Raw genomic sequence first — 20,182 nt, 5'->3', positions numbered from 1 at the left:
ATGGACAACCGTGAGAAGACTGGGAATCCGAGAACACTTCATTGTGCTCATGTGGAACCTGTACATGGAGCAAGAGGCAGTTGTATGAACAGACACAGGGAATATAATGCCTGGCTTAAATCTAGGAAAGGTGTGTGTCAGGATTGTATCCTCTCACCATACTTATTCGCTCTATATCGAGCAAAATAATCAGAGGAGCTGCATTATGTGAAGAAGACTGCAGCATCAGGATTGGAGGAAGGCTTATTAACAACTTGCCTTACATAGATGCCAATCACCTTACTTGCTGAAAGTGAGGGCTTGAAGCACCTGCTGATGAAGATCAAGGATGGCAGCCTTCAAGATGGGTTACAACTCAATGTAAACAAAACCAAAATCTTCACAAATGGACCAACAGGTAACATCATGATAAATGGAGAAAGGGTCGAAGTTGTCAAGAATTTTTTCTTGCTTGGATCCACAATCAATGCTCATGAAAGCAGCAGTCGAGTGATTAAAAGATGCATTGCATTGGGTAAATCTTCACAAGAGCTATAAATCTTCTTTTTAATTAATTAACTATAATCACTTTATTGGGGGCTCTTACAGCTCTTATAACAATCCATACATCAGTCGTATCAATCACATTTGTGCATATGTTGCCATCATCATTTTCAAAACATTTTCTTTGTACTTGAGCCTTGGGTATCAGTTCCTCTTTTTTCCTTCCCTCCCCGCTCCTCCCTCATGAACCCTTGATAAATGATAAATCATTATTTTTACATCTTACATCATTCACTCTCTCACTTCACCCGTTTCTGTTGTTCGTCCCCCTTGGGGCGGGTGGAGGTGAGGTTATTGTGATCAGTTTTCCCTTTCTCTCCCTTCTCCCCCCACCTTCCACCTATCCTCATGGTATCGCTACTCCCATTACTGTTCCTGAGGGCTTTATCTGTCCTCGATTCCTTGTGCTGAGAGCCTAATCTGTCCCAGTGCACATGCTCTGGTCTAGCCGGATTTGTAAGGTAGAATTGGGTCATGATAATGGGCGGGGGGAGGGGGGAAGCATAGAGGAATGTTGTGTGTTTTGTGCACCCTGGCTAGCTCATCTCTTTCTTGTGACCCTTCTGTGAGGGATGTCCCACTGTCTACAGATGGGCTTTGGGTCTCCACTCCCACCCTCCTCATTGCATCCATGTTTGTTTTGGATCTTCTGATGCCTGATACCTGATCCCATCGACACCTCATGATCACACAGGCCGGTATGCACAAGACCTCTTTAGAGTATTGAAAAGCAAGGCTAGATGATTGAGGTGTGATTGACCCAAACCATGATATTTTCAATCACCTCATATGATTATGAAAATTGGACATTGAATAAGGAAGACCAAAGAAGAATCAATTGATGCACTTGAAGCATGGTGCTGGAAAAGAATATTGAAAGTATTTAAAGTTGGGCTCTCCTGCTCTTGCTCTCAGGCTCTCCCCACGAGGACCACCACGTGGGGCTCAGGTGACCATGCTACCATGAAAAAAATTAATTTTGCTATTGCTAAAAGGACAAACCAATCTGTCTTGGATAATGTAGGGCCAGGACACTCCTTAAAGGCAAGCTCGGCGAGACTTGATCTGACATACTTGCTGTCAGGGGAGCCAGCTGTCAGGGGACATGTTGCCAGAGGAGACCAGTCCCTGGAGGATAGATGCCATGCTTGGCAAAGTGGGGGGCGGGCATCAAAAAGAGAGAGGCCCTCAAGGAGATGGATTAGCGCAGAGGCTACAAGAATGGGCTCAAGGATGGGCCGGTCGTGCGGTTGGCGCAGGACCGAGCAGTGTTCTGTTCTGTTGTGCATAGGGTCGCTACGGGTTGGAATCAACTCGATGGCATTTAATGACTGCTACTGCGGAGAGACCCTTATTGCCATCCCCTGCACACCTGGGGACCCTCCCTAGGGTACCCTTCTCTGCTGCCTCAAGAAATAGTGAGAGCCTTCCCTGTGGTGCTAGAGCACCTTTTGGGCTGTACCTAAGGCTGTGCCTCAGCTGCTCTCCTGCTCGATGAGGCCGTGGAGGCTCAGTGGCAGAATTCTTGCCTACTGCGCCAGAGACCCGTGGTCGATTCTCTGACGACAAATCTCATGTGTCATTAGGGGTTTGCATGCTGATGTGATGTTGAACATGTTGCTTTCAGGCTAAGGCAGATGAGGGGAAAAGGCTTGGGGAGTCTGGCCTGAAAATCAGCTTACAGGTGACAGTAGCCCAGGCCACCACCGATCATAGAGTTGACCCAGGCCTGGGCAGTATTTTGTTGGAGTCACAACAACTGGACGGCAGTGGGCAACTCCCCTGGCGTGCTGCGAGCTTCTCACAGGAAGGTTTCGGCTTGGTTCGTGCCCCTGGAGGTTCCCGGCCTTCAGCTGGCCTATGGTAAGAAGCCACCCTGTGCTGCTTGGATGGATGGATGGATGAAGGAATACGAGAGAGCCAGCTGCTGACCTGCTTCCATCCGGTGTTCTTTTTCTGGGCCAAAGGAGTGGTTTGCTTTGACCTCTCTGTCCCTTTTATAGACTCTGCCTGGGCAGCTGGCAGCAACAATGGGGCAGTGTGCCTCTCGCCCCAGGAGCAATGGGAAATGTGGAGAATGGACCCTGAATGCAGGCAGTGGCCTGCTGGAGGCAGTTACAAAGGAAGAGAAACTGCTTATCTTCACTGCAATGGTGGGAAGTGCTTGGGGAAAGCTGCTCTGGTGGAATTGGGGCGTCCCTGTTGGTGAAGTAGCACAAGGCTCCAACTGCCCCCTGTTGGGCTCAGCGGGTGTTTGGCAAGAAGATGTCAGAGAAACTTGTTGCTGCAGTTATTCGGTATGCAGGAGTAGGGTCCTGTCTGCCAAATTCTCCATTAGGGAGGCATCAAGTGAGTCAGAGAGAGCTTGGATGGACTCTCCCTGGGGAGTAACTTGACTCATCCACAAAACACGGGCATTCAAGGGAAGAGACTTTCTTTCCTAATGCTGTTCAGCCCGGATTTTTTTAAATAGCAAACTTGCTACGACCTCCACATCATAGCAACCACAGAAACGCCTCAGCTTCATTCGCCCCCAAAAGAGGAGGTGGCAGAGGTCATCTGAAAGTGCCCAGATAGGGAACTGACTCCCTCTAATGCAGTCATACACTGGGGTCTGCGACAGCACCACATGCAAAGATGGAATACATGAGACACAGCAAGGTGCTGGCCTGTGCTGCCATTGTCCACAGATCTTTGCACAGGAGAATGGTCTCCACTGTGGCCGCCTATGAGGGAAATAGTTGCTGGACATGGGGTGGAAAGCAGTGTTCTTTTTACCATATGCCTTTGTGTGCTGTTTACAGTTTGTACCCTGTGTGTCCTGGGTTTGCTTTTTTGTTTTTTGTTTGGAGTAACAAGTAAGCTTCCCTACTATCACTCTTTTCCCTGTTTTTAAACATTTTATTAGGGGCTCATACAACTCTTATCACAATCCATACATATACATACATCAATTGTATAAAGCACATCTGTACATTCTTTGCCCTAATCATTTTCAAAGCATTTGCTCTACACTTAAGCCCTTTGCATCAGGTCCTCTTTCTTTTTCCTCCCTCCCCGCTCCCCCCTTCCTCATGAGCCCTTGATAATTTATAGATTGTTATTTTGTCATATCTTGCCCTGTCCAGCGTCTCCCTTCACCCCCTTCTCTGTTGTCCGTCCCCAGGGAGGAGGTCACATGTAGATCTTAGTAATCGGTTCCCATCACTCTTTTTTCTAAAGGAGGGACTTAAATCGCTAAAACACGTTTTTATTTTTTTCAATTTGAGGAAAACTGGGTCGTCTGACAGTTCTACCAGCTATATGGATACATAATATATACATTTTTATGTATCTTTTGATTCTGAATTTATACTTTGGTTTTGTGAACCAGTTCATTCTACTTGAACCTCAAGAGAAAGTCATTTGTTTTTGAACTCCCACTTAACCATCAGCCCTAATGGAAGAACAAGGAGTTCTTATGATGTGGTCCTGCTCAGAATATGTCCCAATGTGTCCAGTAATGACTGGCGATCTGGGTGTCATAGCACAGTGTGCAGAAGGACCCAGATGGTGCCTGGCGCCTGGCTAGCAGAATGAACGGTGTCTGGGGTCTTAAAGGCTTGTTTTAAAACAAGCAGCCATCTGAGTGAGGTGTCAACTAAGTCTGCATGGAAGAAGCCCACCAGCTAGAGCAGTGGTTCTCAATCTATGGGTCATGACCCCTTTGCGGATAGAAGGACCCTTTTACAGGGGTCACCTGATTCATAACAGTAGCAAAATTAGTTGTGAAGTAGCAACAAAAATAATTTTATGGTTGGGGGTCGGTCACCACCACATGAACTGTATTAAAGGGTGGCGGCATCAGGAAGGTTGAGAACCAATGAGCTAGGGTGATCAAAGGATTATTAGCAGTAAAGTTCAAGATCAGAAAGGGAGATTGTTTCAGAGCTTAAATTCTGAGCACATGATTTGCCCAAGGCTATAGATAACCACGAAAGCCCCCCAATCCACTTACAGAACCCCTATATGAACTAAGCCTCCACTGATCCATTGACCAAGGAGGTAAATAGTTCTGTCCCCAGACAGGGTACATTGAAAAGTGAATTAGTACAGATATAAACCCAAAATCAAACTCGCTGCCATCCTATAGGACGAGGTTGGACTGCCCCTGTGGGATTTGGACTACCAGCAACACCATGAGCAGGCTGCTGAGAAGGCTCTAGGATTTGGGGGCTGTAGCCCTTTGTGGGCATAGGAAGCGCAGTGCTCCCTCAGAGCAGCTGGTGGTTTCAGACTTCAGACTTTGTGGTGAGAACCCTGACATGGAGCCACTGTGGCACAGGCTCCACTTCATACAGATGCAGTTAAGTTAAGATTTAATATCTTACCATTGATTTCCCTTTGAGCCACTTCTTACTTTCTGCTATCTTTTGGGTTGAGTCCCCCCCCCCCCCAGTGTTTTATTCTGTTGTTCAATGATTTTCTTTATATGAAACTCAGGATAGGTAAATCTATAGAGACAGCAACTAGATTAATAGCTACTTAAGAGTTATGACTGGGGAGGTAGGGGCGATGAGGCGCCAATAATGACGGCAGCATAGAGACAGCAACTAGATTAATAGCTACTTAAGAGTTATGACTGGGGAGGTAGGGGCGATGAGGCGCCAATAATGACGGCAGCAAGAAGGAATAGAGCATCCTGAAATTGGTGGCGGCGATGGAGGCACGACTCTTAATTTATTTAAACCATTGACGTATATGTCAGTAAGACCATTTTTAAAAGGGACAGACAGCTGTTTGTATGGGAATAGCTACTGAAATGTTAGGAGCCTCCTTTCCTAAGTCACTGAGAGGGCACTATCCCAGGGGTTAGGCTTGGGAGCCTCTTTCTGGGTTGGCCGTCCTGGAGTGGCCCCAGAGGAGTTTCCCTCTTCCAGATAAAGGGAGCTCAGCTGAGGAGAACCTTTGGCCCCAGACCATCACTCAGCCAGTTGGGCAAACCTCAGCTTGGTGTCCTAACCAGGGGAAAGGTTTGCAACTTTCCTGTGCAGAGGAGTCTGGGTCAACTCCAAGGACCTCACACCTCCAGCAAGGCCTGAGCCTTTCTCCCACGTTTCACGCCTCAACCAGGGGCTCGCCCTGCTCCTTTGTACTTATCATGGTTGCAAATATTGGAAGGGGGCTCAAAAATTAATGGAAAAATGGAATGAAAAGCAACGGGTTTTTCCATGAACGTTTGGAAGCCCCCCTTGCATTTATGAGGTTCCTCAGGCCTGGAGGCTCCAACACCGGGCACGTGACATAGTCACGTTCATCTCTCTCCCTGACCCACTGAGAGGGACAGAGGGCTAAGGGGAAAGAGGGAGTTCAGAGAGAAGCTGGGGCACAGGAGCCCGAAGGCAGGGCAGCAGTAAATTGTGTGACCTCTGGCAGGTCCCTGGCCTCTCTGAGCTCCCTTGCTGCTGGTCAGAAGATGAGGCGGGATTCCTCCTGGTAGCTTAGCGTGGCTCACTGGGATCTGCAGAAACGGGGTGGACTGCTGACTGGACTCCACTCTCTGAGGCTAGTGTCAGCGAAGCTTCTGGGGGAAAGTGGCTTCAGAGCCTGGGCCAGCCGGTTGGTTCAAAGAAGGGCCTTTTTGTGTCCTTGCCCAAATGAATCCCAGTTTCCGCCCCTCTAAGAGGAATCTAGAGAAGTGTCCCACCCCACCTCCCCCTCCCAATGTCAACATAACTGAAGCTCCCCCTTCCAACAACTCCAGTTTTGGGGAGCACCGGTTGGTAACTTCCAAGAGAGGAGTGTGAGAGAATCCACTGAATAGCCCGCGGAAGCCGCAGAGCCTTCTCAGAAAGTCAACCTGGCAGGCGCGGGGCGGTTTTTCCGAGTCCAGCAGCTCCTGGTCCACCTGACTGCCAGCTCCTGAGCCTAGAAGGCCGAGGCAGGCGGGTGGCGGAGGGGAGCGAGAAATCACTGCGAAGCAACACTCAGGTTCGATTTCCTCCCGTAGCTCACATTCCTCCGCCTGCGGCCCGCTCCCACCGCCCCCGCTCCCAACGGAGGCTCTCGTCCCGGCTCCAACTATTCCAACCATCCTGGGAAGGGTGGGGTGCGCGCTCCTCCGGCCCCCTCGGCTCCCCCGGCACTCAGCGGCCTTCCCTCCGGCCCTTCCCTTTCTGGGGTGGGGCCAACCAATAGGCGCGGGCTGACGGGCTTGGCCGGGGAGCTCCGGGACCCCAGTCCCGCAGTTCTGGCCGCCGTCCCGGGGAGCACGGACGTAGCTGGAGTTTCCTCCGCGCAGCGTTCGCTCTCCGTGCTCGCGTTCCTCCTCCGCCGCCTCCTCTCCGGCCCGCGCGGCTCCCTCCGGGAACCATGGAGGACACCCAGCTGCACATCGTCGAGCAGCCGCTCTCCCTGTACGCCGACGCCGGGGGTCCGGGACCCGCCCTGGAGGGGGCGCCGGCGGCCGAGGAGCCGTCGGGGGCCGGCTCCGAGGAGCGGATCAAGAAGGACCAGGTGAACGGCGTGGTGGTGCTGAGCCTCCTGGACAAGATCATCGGCGCGGTCGACCAGATCCAGTCGACCCAGGCCCAGCTAGAGGAGCGGCAGGCGGAGATGGAGGGCGCCGTGCAGAGCATCCAGGGCGAGCTGAGCAAGCTGGGCAAGGCGCACGCCACTACCAGCAACACCGTGAGCAAGCTGCTGGAGAAGGTGCGCAAGGTCAGCGTCAACGTGAAGACGGTGCGCGGCAGCTTGGAGCGCCAGGCCGGCCAGATCAAGAAGCTGGAGGTCAACGAGGCCGAGCTGCTGCGGCGCCGCAACTTTAAAGTCATGATCTACCAGGTGAGCGGGGTGGGGTGCTGGCCGGGCCCTCCCCGTCTTCCGGCTGTCGCTGGTGCGCGCGCCCGCGCGCGCTGTAGACCCACCGCTTTCGGGCCAGCGCCGCTGGGGTGGGCTGGGGAGCAGGGAACGGCGGGACCTGGGGCGCGCCCCACTCTTCCCCTCCCCAACCCACAACGACAAACTCGCGGAAGGACCAAGTTTGAGGGCTGGGCGCAGGGACGCTGCCCCTCTAATATGTCTCCCAATTTGGCTTCCTTCTTGGGGAGAGTGGTGGTGGAGACGTTCTGGGGCAAGTTAGGGGGCCCCTGACGGCCGAGGAGCCCGCTGGAAGTGGACACTGGCCCTGCGGCCCCGGACTGGGCCTCCAGCGCGGCCCGCCCGATATAGCGGATGATTCAGGGCTCAGGCATGCAACCACAGGGGCTTCGCCTAGCAAGGGACGGGGCTGCCAGCGTCCTCCCGCTTTACCGACCCTCACCCGCCTCCGCTACCCACCCCCGCACCCTGCCCCCCCCCCCCCCCGCAGCTGCAGTCCAGCCTGTACTTTCAGGGCCCTGGGAACACCCTAGCCAGCCATGTGCCTGCACCGTCAGTGCTTGGAAGTGGACGGGGCCCAGCTGCGTGGGAGGTGCAGGAGGGACGGTGGAGGGGATGGCCAGCCCCTGCAGTGCCCGGGGTGCACACTGAGTCACCCCACGCGCCAGCCCGCGGGGGCGGCTGGCAGGCGGGAGGAGGCTCCCCTTCCCTCCCACCTGCACAATGTCGGATTTGTAGTTTAACTCCCAGCCAGCCCAGACTCGCTGTGTATTCGCTTCTCTCCACTCCTCTCCTCCACCGGTGATCCCATTATGGGTGGGTCTGAACTTGGGGCTGGACCGTTTTTTTTTTTTTTTTAGCCTGGGCAGGAATGTGGGCCGTCCCGCCCCGCCCCGCGTCCCTCCCCCTCCCCAGCCTGCTCCTCCCAGGCCTGCTTCATCCCTTGACTCAGGGAGTGGTCCTGGAATTGGTCTAGCCTTTCCCTTCTCCTTTCTCTGCCTACTCCAGGGGACAAAAAAGAGGTTTATTAAGCTCCCTGGGGAAGGGGCACTGTGAGAAGACTGCTTGGGGCTGCTGGAGCAGCTAGACCCCCCTTAGTCAGCCTCTGCATGAGGGCTGAAAGGCTGGAGACCATGGGTCCGCCGCTGGCACTATGGGACAAGTGTTTGGGGAAGGGAGACCCAGAGGTAGTGAGTTGGCACCCATCTGAGAGATGGTGGGTGGAAGGTAGATGTAGCAAACCCCCAACCCCCACACGCATACACACTAACCCACCCCATCCTCTGCTCCCTGGAGGCACTTGGCCTTCAAGCAGCTGTATTTACTCAGTTTACAGCCCGGTCTGGTAGAAAGGTTTCCCCAGAGCCTTTCCACTTTAGAATTGAAGGCCTGATGAGGGAGGCCGCTGGTGGGATGTTTTAGATTCTTGCCTGCCTCTGGGGGCATCTGGGGAAGTGGAACTAGGCAACGGGACAGGGAGAGGGACCGTAGCCAGCTCCAGCTTTCTTTCAGAGCCTAGGGTGGCAGCAGAAGGCTGTCATAAAGGGCGGTGCTTCCTGCTCCAGACGTCCCAGACCAGTGCGCTGGGAGAGTTCTCAGGCTCTAGGGAACCCCCCTGTGGTTGGAGGGACCCCTGTGTGGAGTCGGGGGCTCCCCTCTGTACATTGTCTGTGTGGTAAGGGGCTGTTGGTGTTAGGATGTAATCACAGAGTGGCCTTGGCTTCCACTGCCAGTTGGGGTGGAGTGGGGCAGGTCGTGAGATAAAAGTTGAGATAGGAAAAGTGGCTCAACCTGGGGGCTCAGGCCCGAACCCCCAAGCACAATAAGGACTCCACCCCCTGGAGGAACTCCCTTAGGAAAAGGGTGAGGCTGGAGGGCGCAGAACGCCCCAGAGCAGCTGACCAGATGTTCCAGGTTAGGGGAAGAGGGTGGGCTGTTCACTGCTGGGCAGGAGGCTCCTCCCTGAAGGCTGCAGGCCTGGGAAGAGGAGGAGGTAAAAATAGCCCCGCGCCTTGGCAGGCCTAATAGGGAAGGCTGGGGACAGCAGCAGTTAGGGTAAAGGCAGGCTGAGGGGTTAGGATACCTGGGCAACAGGGCAGAGGGGGAGAGAGGCAGAGTGAGAGTGAGGGCTACCCTGCGGAAAGGCCTCTGGGGGAATTGGGAAGGGGAGGGGAGGAGAAGCTGTCAGATGATGTGGCAGTGGGGGCAGGGCATGGAACCATGTAGGGGTGGGAAGGTCCCAGCTGTGGGATCAGGCCATCTGGCCTCCCACACCCCTCTCCAGGGAAAGGGAATCCCTTGTGTGGCCCCACCCGGCATCCTGGGAACTCCTCTGCATGATTGTCCTTTCTAGGCAAGCCTGCAATTGACCTGCACATACACCCCCCCCCCAAATAAGAGATCAGTCTTCCCTTTGATTCACCTCGAAGACAATAAGATATTTTTCTGCCCCCCCCCAAAAAAAACAAACAAACTAGGTTTAGCATCACATCCTACTGGGTGACAAGGGCTAGGTGGTGAGAGAAGCCTGGACAGCCCCTGGAGATTAGTGGGCTGAGGGATGCTGGGAGGGCCAGCCCAGCTGGGAAGGAGGTGAGAGGAGTGGTGAGCATGAAGTAAGGAATCTGTTCTCCCAGGTATCACAGACCTCCCAGAATCCAGAAAGGGGGTGAATTTGGTGGGAAATCAATGTTTTCTGGAGCTATTTAGATGAGGCCAAGTTCAAAATGCACTTTCATTAAGTCAATTCTGATTCATAGTGACCCTATAGGTAGAACGAACTGCCCCTGTGGGTTTCCAAGACTAACTCTTAGGAAGAGCAAGCCTTGTCTTTCTTTCGCGGACTGCTGACTTTGCAGGGCTCCTTCAGGCAAAGGAAGTGACCGAAAAATGGACCATTAGCCAAGACCCATCAGACCTGCTCCAAGTGCTTGGGGACAGGACTCGGAAGCATTTAAGGGATTAGGTGGCTTATGAGCTTCAAAGGGGTGGGACTAGGGATGGAATGAGGGCCTGTGTGTGTGTGTGAGAGAGAGAGAGAGAGACCTTTGATTATTGTAAAGATCTAAGTTTAGAAAGTGAGGGGGCAGCACAGAGGGGCAACTGATAACACACTGTCATGCATATATCACTCTTCTGTCTTAGAATGTTTGAGTTGGACATGAGTGGGTCTCTACCTTCCTCATGCCCCAACCCTTTCATACAGTTCCTTATAACACTATTTTCGTTACTACTTCATTACTGTCGTTTTGCTACTGTTACGAATCAGGCGGCCCCTGTGAAAGGGTCCTTCGACCCCCAAAGGGGTAGCGACCCACAGGTTGAGAACCGCTGACCTAGAGATCATCAACTTGAACGCCTCTGTTTTGTAGCTAAGCAGAGGTCCACAAAGGGAAATCACCACTTGCCTAGCGTCAGCTGATTGGAGGTCCAAGCTGAGGCCGGCGCCCGGAGTGCTTCCTTCTGCCTCACTGGCTGCTCCTGTGTTCCCTCCAGCCCCAGGCTCTGTAGCAGGAATGCTGGCGGAGGTTAGCTCTCACTCAGGGTTAGCCTTGGAGCCTTCATCCATCCAGAGACGGAGTCTCAAGGCGGTGTGTGCAGCGCAGGCTACGAGTGGAGGCCATTCGCTATCTGACCTCATAAGCTCCGCGCAGAGGCAGAGTGGGTGGTCGGTCACCTGGCCTGAGGACAGTGGGAAGGCCAGGGCTCTGGCTGTAAGAGGTGGCGCTCCGCAAGCAGCCACTGATCCTCTGGCATGGACCCTGCATCTGGCTGGGAGAGCCTCGTTGGTTTGCGCTCTTCAGCCTCCCGGCCTCTCTCCCCACCTCTTCCTTCACCCCCACAGGGCAAGCGGAGACGTGCAGCTCTGATTCTGTGGCTGCAGGCTTTACTCTGCACACCGCAGCTGCCGGATTCCTTTCGCCTCCCAACTCCCTCCTCGCTCTCCTGGTTGCTCAGCCCCCAGAGGAGGGGATGCTGGGCGCTGCAGCTGGGCACCCCAGGGTGGAGTATCTGTTGTAAAAACAGCATTTAGTCCTGATTTCCCTGTGCATTCTGGGTGGACGAGTTGGGTAATGGGGAGGCATGCACTAGGGATGCGGGCAGGATGCTCCTCTTCCATGCCTTCCATTATCCTAGGGTGACTCCTCAGTGCCTGGGGGCCCGGCAGCGTGAGCCAGGGAGGACAGTGTCTCTGTCTGTGCTCTCTGGGTTCCTGTCCAACAAGCGGTCTCTTAGAAGCCCCTGCCCCACCCCCAGCAGCCTCTCCTCCACCATTCAGCACCCCAAACAGCACCCTCCCTCAGCCATGGCACGGGAAGGGCAGAGGCTGGGAGCTCAGGGATGGGTCTGGGGAAGATTCTAGAGCAGTGGTTCTCAACCTTCCTCATACAGTTCCTCAAGTTGTGGTGACCCCTCAACCATAAAATTATTTTTGTTTCTGCTTCATAACCGTCATTTGCTTCTGCAAAAGGGTCATTTGACAACCTCCCCCCCAAGGGGTCGGGACCCGCAGGTTGAGAACTGCTGCTCTAGAGGGCGAAAGGAGAGGGCTGGAAGTTCAGGTGGTCTGTCAGCTCAGGGGCCAGGGTTTGCCCCTCCCTTTTCAGCCCACGGCCCTTTTGAAGAAAACACTACTGTGTAGGGTGTTTGTTTTTCTCCTAGCCTGATCTATCCAGTGTCCCACTAACCCACCCACCAGTCCCACCCTGCATGCCCACCAAAGCCTCTCTCAGCCCTTCCTGTCCACACCCAACCCAAGCCCCCCTTAACCCCCTTTTCCTCATCTTAGCCCACGAAGAAGCCAAGTGCACGCTCTGACCCGGCCACACCCAAGACGGTGCCTTTTGACCTTCTGCCTGAGACTGAGCCCTTTGACCTGAAGCCTGACACAGTGCCTGAGCTCCCACCCTTTGACCAGACGCCTAGGCCACTGCCCTATTACCCAGAGCCGGGGCCTCTGTCCAGCCCAGAGAAGCCGACAGCTGCTGGGGGCGAGTAGGGTCTCCTGGGGCCCTGGGGTGTCACCCCAGCCTACTGGCGGCTTGTGGCTTCATGGCACATGGTGCCAGCTGGTGTCCAGGCCTCTGCCTTTTTTGGGTGGGTGGGTGGGTACTGGGAACCGGGAGACCAGTCCTGTGTTGTAAAGAGTTCTGGTGAATGTGGTGTGTGTCGTGGGGGTGGGCAGCAAAGTCCCTTGAGTCTGCCCTTGATTTCTGCCACGACCGTGGCTTCTCCACACACCCAAGGGCTGCCCTGCATGAAGTTGCATGAGCGTGGGCCTGGCCCTCCGAGCCTGCCTCTCCCTCTTTCCCTGCCTCCTCAGGGAGGGGCCGTTTGGCGCAAAGCCTCTTGGGGATGGCCCCTGGGAGGCCTAGGCCTGGGGTGTGTTCTGTACCCTCCCCACCCCCTTCTGGTAGCTGGAAAAAACATTGACACATGTTTTTTCCAGCTTTTACGAAAGGAATTTGCAAAGAGATCCCTTGTTTGCCAGACCCTGCCTTGGGTGGGGCACAAAAAAGCTGCCAACTGGGAGGGCGAGGCCAGCAGGGGGTCGATCCTTCCCCCAGTTTCATTTTTCATGATCACCTCCCACCCCATGAGCCTTCTTAGACACTTCTTTTGGCAATTGTCCCCCTTCCTCATGATGTTTTACTGCTGTGGGCACACTGTGTGTGTTTACGTCCTGTGCCGCAGGCCTACAACAGCTATATGATTGTTCTCCCTCTTGGGGGCATATCACCACCACCACCACCCTCCCGCAGCCCCGGAGGAGGAGGTTTCCTGCTACAGCAGAAGGGCCCTGCTTGCTGCCCACCTTTGAGTCTCCCACCCCCTCCTCCTGGAGACAGGTGGGTCTTGTGGTTTTTTAAGCCCTCCCTACCCACCCTTCTCCTCCCCTCCCCCAGTCAGATGAACCCTTAACACAGTGGTTCTCAACCTGTGGGTCGCTACTCCTTTGGGGGTTCATTGACCTTTTCACAGGGGTCACCCAATTCATGACAGCAGCAACATGACAGTGACTAAGTAGCAATGACAATAATGTTATGGTTGGGGGTCCCCACATGAGGAACTGCATTAAAGGGTTGCAGTGTGAGGAAGGTGGAGAACCACTGCGTTAGCAGATCTTGGGGACGTTGAGACCCCCATGTTCCCAAAGTCCTGCCTGATCCTGGACAGTGGTCAGGGCCAGCGCAGGACAGCTCTGGCCCAGACTCATGCGACACTTACCTCTTCTCCCTAACAAATGTGAAGTGCCTGGCCAGGGGCTGAGCACATAGTAGGTACTCAATTAAATCATAACTTAGGACCATCTTCTTCCTAACGGTCTGAGTTTCTAGAACAGGGCTGGGGACAGGGCACCTCCTGGGGCTCCTGGGTGGGGCTGTGTGTGCTTGGTGTGGCAGGGGCAGCTGTGCATGCTTTTGTTCAGACCTGGTCATTAAAGGTACTTCTGGAAATCAAGCCTGTTGGGAGTGGTGGTTTTGTTTAATAAAAACGAGAAAACAGAGCAAGCAGGGGCCTCCCTCTTTGACACCGCACTGCCCTCTTCCTGGCCCTTCCTTTGGCTGTGGGGCTCAGCCAGAGAAGTAGGAGTGGGACAAGGGTGCCTGGCCTGAGTGCCGGGGGGGGGGGGGGGGGGGGGGGGGCAGGGGGAGGGGAGCTTTCAGGGTGTGTTGATAGTTGTTATAGCAACTGGCATACGCAGTCAGCCCAGACAGCACTCCAGGGCTATGAGTCAGGAGGGAAACCTGGCTGGGAAAGAGGGAGAAAAGAGAAAATCCAGCCATCCTGGGCAAAGCACTCCTCACTGGGACAGACCAGCCGACTGAGCCCTGGTCAGCAGGGTCAAACCTGGAGCAGGTCAAAGCGCTGCTTCTCTCCTGACCTCCCACCAGGGTGGCAGTTCCAACACCCCAGGTCAGGTCCACAGTAAAGGGGTCTGTCTCCTAGGCACCTGGGAGCCCCAAACCAGAACCCAGGGTTTAACCTCCCGTGTTAACCTGTTTCTTTACTCAGCAAGCTCTGGGATGATGGCTTTGGCTACAAGAAATCCGTAGCTCTCCCCTGGGCCCAAGTCTCTCCCCAGCTCATCTGGCAAAGGCCTTTCTCTGGGAAGCCTGAGGCCAGGGGGAACCAGCCAGCTCAGCCTTTGGTTGGGGTGGGGTGGGTGCAGGGGAAGGTTGTTAATGATGCTGGGGGTGGAGCAGGGAGACAATGGATTTGTTTTCCAGCAGCTGGGACTGTTTCCTGAACCCCAACCTCCCCCTCTCCCCCCAGTCACCATAATCCCTCTGTAGTCCATCCACATTGTCTGGGCACAGGGAAAGGAGGGGCTCTAGCTCCCCTGTCTGGAGCGTGGGTGGGTATTAGTGGAGGGGAGAGCAGAGGGAGAGAGAGAATGGGGCCACAGGGGCACGCTGAGGGGGAGATGACAACCAGGGGACATTGCAAGAGCCCCAGAGGGTAAGACTGGAGTCAGAGAGATGCTAAGAGGGTCCACCAAACGCAGAAACATCCCAAGAAGCCTAGAATGCCAATGCTAGTTCTAAGCCGGCAATGGCAGGTGGAGACTACAAGTCCCAGCATGCCCTGCACCCAGGTCACCTTGCCTGCTGGGAGGTGTAGTTGAGAGAGAAGGCCTGGTACTGAGCAGAGCTAGTGGCCTTTCTGGGAGAAGAGGAGCCATTCTTCTGTTTGTTCCAGCTAAAGCTATTGACCAGGAGGGAAGGAAGTTGGGAGGTGTTCCCAGTTCTCAGTGTAAACCAGGAAACCTGGGGGGATGGGAAAGGAAGGAGGTTGGGGGCTAGGGAAGGAATTTCTGTAGCGGGGGTGGGGGGTAGTGGTGTGGGGGTGGTGTGTGTGTGTGTGTGTATCTGAGGGGAGGCAGCTCACTGCCCCATTTTCCAAGCAGATGGGATTTTCTTACAATTCTGGGAAATACTCTAGAAAACCTTCAATTCAAGTAACTCTCCCTCACTTGTCTCCAAAGAGAGGGTCCTTGTGTGGGGAGAGTGTGAGAGTCGGGAGCAGTGCTAGGCTTGCATCTCCCCTCCCAGGAGAAGGGAAAGCTGACCACACACACTCCTGCTTCTGACCCTCGGAGCTCAGATCTAGGGAGGGCAGAGAGAATGGTAAAGCCCTCCCTCCCCCATTCTACAGCAGGGAAGGCAGAGACAGAAATGTCCAGACTGGGGCCTAACACGTCTGTGGCTCCTAGCTAGCTCCCTGGTTGCTGTTAATGACTTACTGGGGGGAAAGGATAATCACCACAGCTGAACGGTATGAGGACAGGCACCTCCACAGCCCTCCTTCCCTAAGGCTCGTTCTGAAATGGTTCAGGTCTGGGAATCACACTCCCTTTGCTTTCCATCTACCCTCTTTGGAGGGTCTCCAGACACGGACTTTGAGTTTATCCCACTGTCTCCACCCGCAATCTACTACAAAACAAAAGAAACTCACTGCTATCAATTCCAACTCAGAGCGCCCTTATGCGACAGGGTAAAATTGTCCCTTTGTCAAGGCAGTAACTTTTTTCTCTTTTTTTACATTTTATTAGGGATTCATACAACTCTTATCCCAATCCATACATATACATACATCAATTGTATAAAGCACATCCATACATTCCCTGCCCCAATCATTCTCAAAGCATTTGCTTTCCACTTAAGCCCTTTGCATCAGGTCCTTTTTTTTCCCTCCCTCCGGCAGTAACTTTTCACGGGATTGGAAAGCCCCATCTTTCTCCCGCAGAGTGGCTGGTGGTTTAGAACTGCTGACCCTTGGGATCACAGCCCAATTCGTGCCCTGGTGGCATACTGGTTACACTTTGGGCTGCGATAAGCAAAATCAGCAGTTGGAAACCACCAGCCACTCTGCTAAAGAAAGATGAAACCACCAGCCACTCTGCTAAAGAAAGATGAAGCTTTTGGCTCTGGTAAAAAGCCTCAGGCTCACAGGGGGCAGTTCTCGGTCCTATAGGTGGTCACTATGAGTCAGCATGCTCTATTGGCTTGGCTCAGACAGTGTCTGATTTAGGCCACCAGAGGGCGGGCGCGCTCCGCCCATTCCGAAGCCGAGTCGTGGTCCCTGGCACTGCAGTATAACCCTAACTCCCTACCAACCCGACTCACAGCAGCCCCCTGTGGCTGAGTGGAACTGCCCCTGGGGTTTTCCGCTGCGAATCTTTGTGAAGGCAGAAAACCTCATCTTTCTCCCGAAGAGAGACTGGTGGATTCGAACGGCTGATCTCGCGGTTGATATAGGATACATGGGCAGGGTTGGAGGACGCGACATTTAGCAAAAGTGTAATTATGGTTCAGGTCAGGCTGATGGTCACCCCAAAGCTAGATTCCCTGAAAGAACCCCTACCCGCCTCCTCTCGCTGTCCGTACATCTGACTTGCTGAGCGCCCACAAAGCACGCGTCCAAGCTCCATGCGGGATGCTGGGAGGCAATGGCGGGCAAATCCAGGTCGATGTCACGGTACAAATGAGCCGCCCCTCCACGTCCCCCTTGCCCACTTCCCAGAACCGCAAGCACCCCGAAGCCCCCACTTTCTCTCCCCTTCTTCATCTCTCCTCTCTCTTTAGGACGAGGTGAAGCTGCCGGCCAAACTGAGCATCAGCAAGTCGCTGAAAGACTCGGAGGCGCTGACCGAGAAGGAGGGCGACGAGCTGGGCGAGGGCGAGCGGCCGGAGGACGAGACGGCGGCGCTCGAGCTGTCGTCGGACGAGGCGGTGGAGGTGGAGGAGGTCATCGAGGAGTCGCGCGCCGAGCGCATCAAGCGCAGCGGCCTGCGGCGCGTGGACGACTTCAAGAAGGCCTTCTCCAAGGAGAAGATGGAGAAGACCAAGGTGCGCACCCGCGAGAACCTGGAGAAGACGCGCCTCAAGACCAAGGAGAACCTGGAGAAGACGCGGCACACGCTGGAGAAGCGCATGAACAAGCTGGGCACGCGCCTCGTGCCCGCCGAGCGGCGCGAGAAGATCAAAACCTCGCGAGAGAAGCTGCGCAAGTCCTTCACGCCCGACCACGTGGTCTACGCGCGCTCCAAGACGGCCGTGTACAAGGTGCCGCCCTTCACCTTCCACGTCAAGAAGATCCGCGAGGGCGAGGTGGAGGTGCTCAAGGCCACCGAGATGGTGGAGGTGGGCGCCGACGACGACGAGGGCGGCGCGGAGCGCCACGAGGCGGCCGACCTGCTGCGCGGGAGCAGCCCCGACGTGCACACGCTGCTGGAGATCACCGAGGAGTCGGACGCCGTGCTGGTGGACCGCAGCGACAGCGACTGAGCCTGCGCAGCCGCCCGCGCAGGCCCCGCCCCGCCGCCCACGCCCCGCCCCACCGCACCCGCAGGCCCCGCCCCGCCGCCCACGCCCCGCCCCACCCACAGGCCACGCCCCGCCCCACCGCAGGCCACGCCCCGCCCTTGCCGAACTCTCTCTTTCGCACTCTCGCACAGGCCCCAAAACTGGCTGAGGTTTTTCTCAGTTGAAGACACTTCCCCTCTAGAAGCACCCAGGCCTTAAAGAAAATGGGACGGAGGAGGCAGCCCCTGGTGGGGGAAGGGATGGGGAGGAGGAAGGAGAGCGGCCCATTTCCTCATGGGCCCGGCTGGGGTTCCTAGAGGAAATGGCCCTCATTTCCATGATTGGGCCCCCCTTCCACTCCCGCTTAGGGCATACTGCCTTTCCCTTCACCCCCACCCCTTCCCTCCTCCAGACACTGCTTACCCCGCCCGCCCCCCTCCCCATCCCCACGGCTGCTGTCATTCCTGATCACAGAGCTCACCCTGGTCCCTGGAGGCCTCCAAGCCAACATTACCCTAAGAGAAAGAGTGAACCTTACTTAAAAGCGGGGGAGGTGCACGTGGAAGGGCCCGTGCTGGAAGCCTATGGACACAGCTCTGTGGCACTGGAACAGCACGAAGACGAGAGCCAGAGCCCCCACACCCCCAGGGAGGGGGAGTCCAGCACAGGCTACGACGTCTGCAGTGGGTTCTAGCAGGGCAGACTGGTGTCCAGGGGACTGAGGGGGCGGGCGAGGAACACAAAACATGTAGGCGCATGCACACAGGACCACATGGCCACGGTTTGGGGGAAGGAAAATGCGAAAACAGGAGAAAGTGGAAATGGTGGAGGGAATTCTCCAGAGAACCGGAGCTTCCTGCGGTGCTGGGAGCTTGCTGTGCAGGGCTATTTTCAGGATCAAGAGGGAAGATGTGGGACAAGGTCGCTCACCCTACCTCTCAATTAAGGATGAGTAGCTCGTCCTGGGAAAAGAGGGTCCCGGAAAGGGATATCAGCCCAGTGTGGAGAGCTGGGAGTTAGAAAGGAGCAGTGTGCCAAAGGCCCGGGCTGGGAGCTGAGAGTGTGGGGTAGGGAGTGGGGGGCAGGGGGAACGCCTGCCCCCAGCAGGCCCAGCCTGGCTCCCCCAGGCAGGTTCAAGTTCCTTGTTTCAAAAAGCTGCAGAACCCACCATGACCCGTACATCTTTGCCCCTGTGTGTGCCTTGCCTGAACCTTTGGGGCTGAAGGGGCTGCTATGCCCATTGGAGGGCCTGGTTTCTGACACCCACTGTCTAAGTTCTCCACAGGACACTTCAGCCTCCCAGTCCAGACAGTTTCTCCCCCTCCCTCCCCACCCAAAGCCCAAAGGAGAGGGCCTTTCCCCTTCCTCCAGGCCTCCACTGTCTCTTCCTAGCTCTGCTCTTTAGAATTACAGATAACTGCTTTAAGGGGTGGGAGGGAGGGAAGGGGGACCCTGGGGACACAAACCTTTTATACAACATAAGGCTTTGCTTTTTTTTTTTTTTTTTCCCTTCTCTTGGTTCCCTTCTCTCCACTGAATGATTGGAGACAGGTCAGCTGAGGGAGGAGGGGATTGTGGGACAATGTCCCGTGGTGCTGATGAGCTAAAGGGGGCTGAGCTGCGGGCAGATGCAGTTTCCTGTGGGCTCTGGGGAGCCTCTCATGTTGCTGTGTCCTGGTGAGCAGCCCCACCAATAAACCCGCTTTTATAAAAGGATCCGTGTTGGTTTGTATTCTCCAGAGGCCAAGACTGAGGGTGAGAAATGGAATGAGAGGGAGCGGGGTGGGGAGGAAGAAGACAGAGGGCTTGCCTGCAGGGGGAGGGATGCAGCAATAGCCCATCTATGGGCCCTTGACCATCAGCCAGGTACCCAGTGGCACATACGGTTAACTTAAAGGTGGTCCCTGGGAACCGAAGCCAAGAAACCCACAGAGCCGCTGTGCACTTCGGTGCCACTGCGAGGCGCCAGTGAGTCAATCAACCAGATGGCACCAGGCAGGGCGGGGTTGATTATGCCGGAACTGATCTAAACACTTGCACAAATTAGCTCATTTCAGCTCCTGACAACTCCATGAGGTAGTCTGTTAACATCCCCACTTCAGGGAGAAGGAAACAGAGTGACTTGCGTAAGGTCACAGAGCTGGTGAATGGCCCAGTTGGAATGAGAAACCAGGCAGCCCCATTCCCTAGCTACTACACCCTGAATTCCCTGCATCCACCTCCTGGCTGTGGGGACATCTGCCTTCAGACACGCTCAGTCACTCTCTTTAGCCTGGGCTTCCCCTAAATAGACCTGGCAGGCTCACTGGCTCTGAGGTGCGCGAAGAGGGGACTTTAGCGGCCCTGACCCAGAGTGTCACAGGAGAAGTGCTGGTTTGTGTTACAAGCCAGTCGGGCCCATACAAGGTAGGGAACCTCCCCACCACCCAGTGATAGCCTTTCTTCCCCCCCTGAGTGGCCTGCCCCACCCA

General features: G+C 55.2%; 1 protein-coding gene across 1 annotated transcript; it reads left to right on the top strand.

The window, feature by feature from the left end:
* The first annotated feature begins 6,758 nt into the window (after nucleotides 1-6,758).
* CAVIN1 (caveolae associated protein 1) lies at nucleotides 6,759-19,424 on the top strand. The gene is made up of 2 exons (XM_075561848.1): nucleotides 6,759-7,365; nucleotides 16,992-19,424. The coding sequence occupies exons 1-2, from the start codon at nucleotides 6,895-6,897 to the stop codon at nucleotides 17,691-17,693; spliced, it is 1,173 nt and encodes a 390-aa protein (XP_075417963.1). The 5' UTR covers nucleotides 6,759-6,894; the 3' UTR covers nucleotides 17,694-19,424.
* The last annotated feature ends 758 nt before the right edge of the window (nucleotides 19,425-20,182 follow it).

Source organism: Tenrec ecaudatus, chromosome 10 (genome assembly GCF_050624435.1).
Source record: "Tenrec ecaudatus isolate mTenEca1 chromosome 10, mTenEca1.hap1, whole genome shotgun sequence".
In the NCBI taxonomy this organism is placed as follows: Eukaryota; Metazoa; Chordata; class Mammalia; order Afrosoricida; family Tenrecidae; genus Tenrec; species Tenrec ecaudatus.
The sequence above is the reverse complement of the archived record's forward strand: the minus strand, read 5'-3'. Positions and strand labels throughout refer to the sequence as shown.

Coding starts and splice junctions, on each gene's coding strand:
- CAVIN1 (XM_075561848.1), top strand. CDS start 6,895: ATGGAGGACACCCAGCTGCACATCGTCGAGCAGCCGCTCTCCCTGTAC. Junction 7,366..16,991: donor TTAAAGTCATGATCTACCAG/GTGAGCGGGGTG, acceptor CTCTCTCTTTAG/GACGAGGTGAAGCTGCCGGC.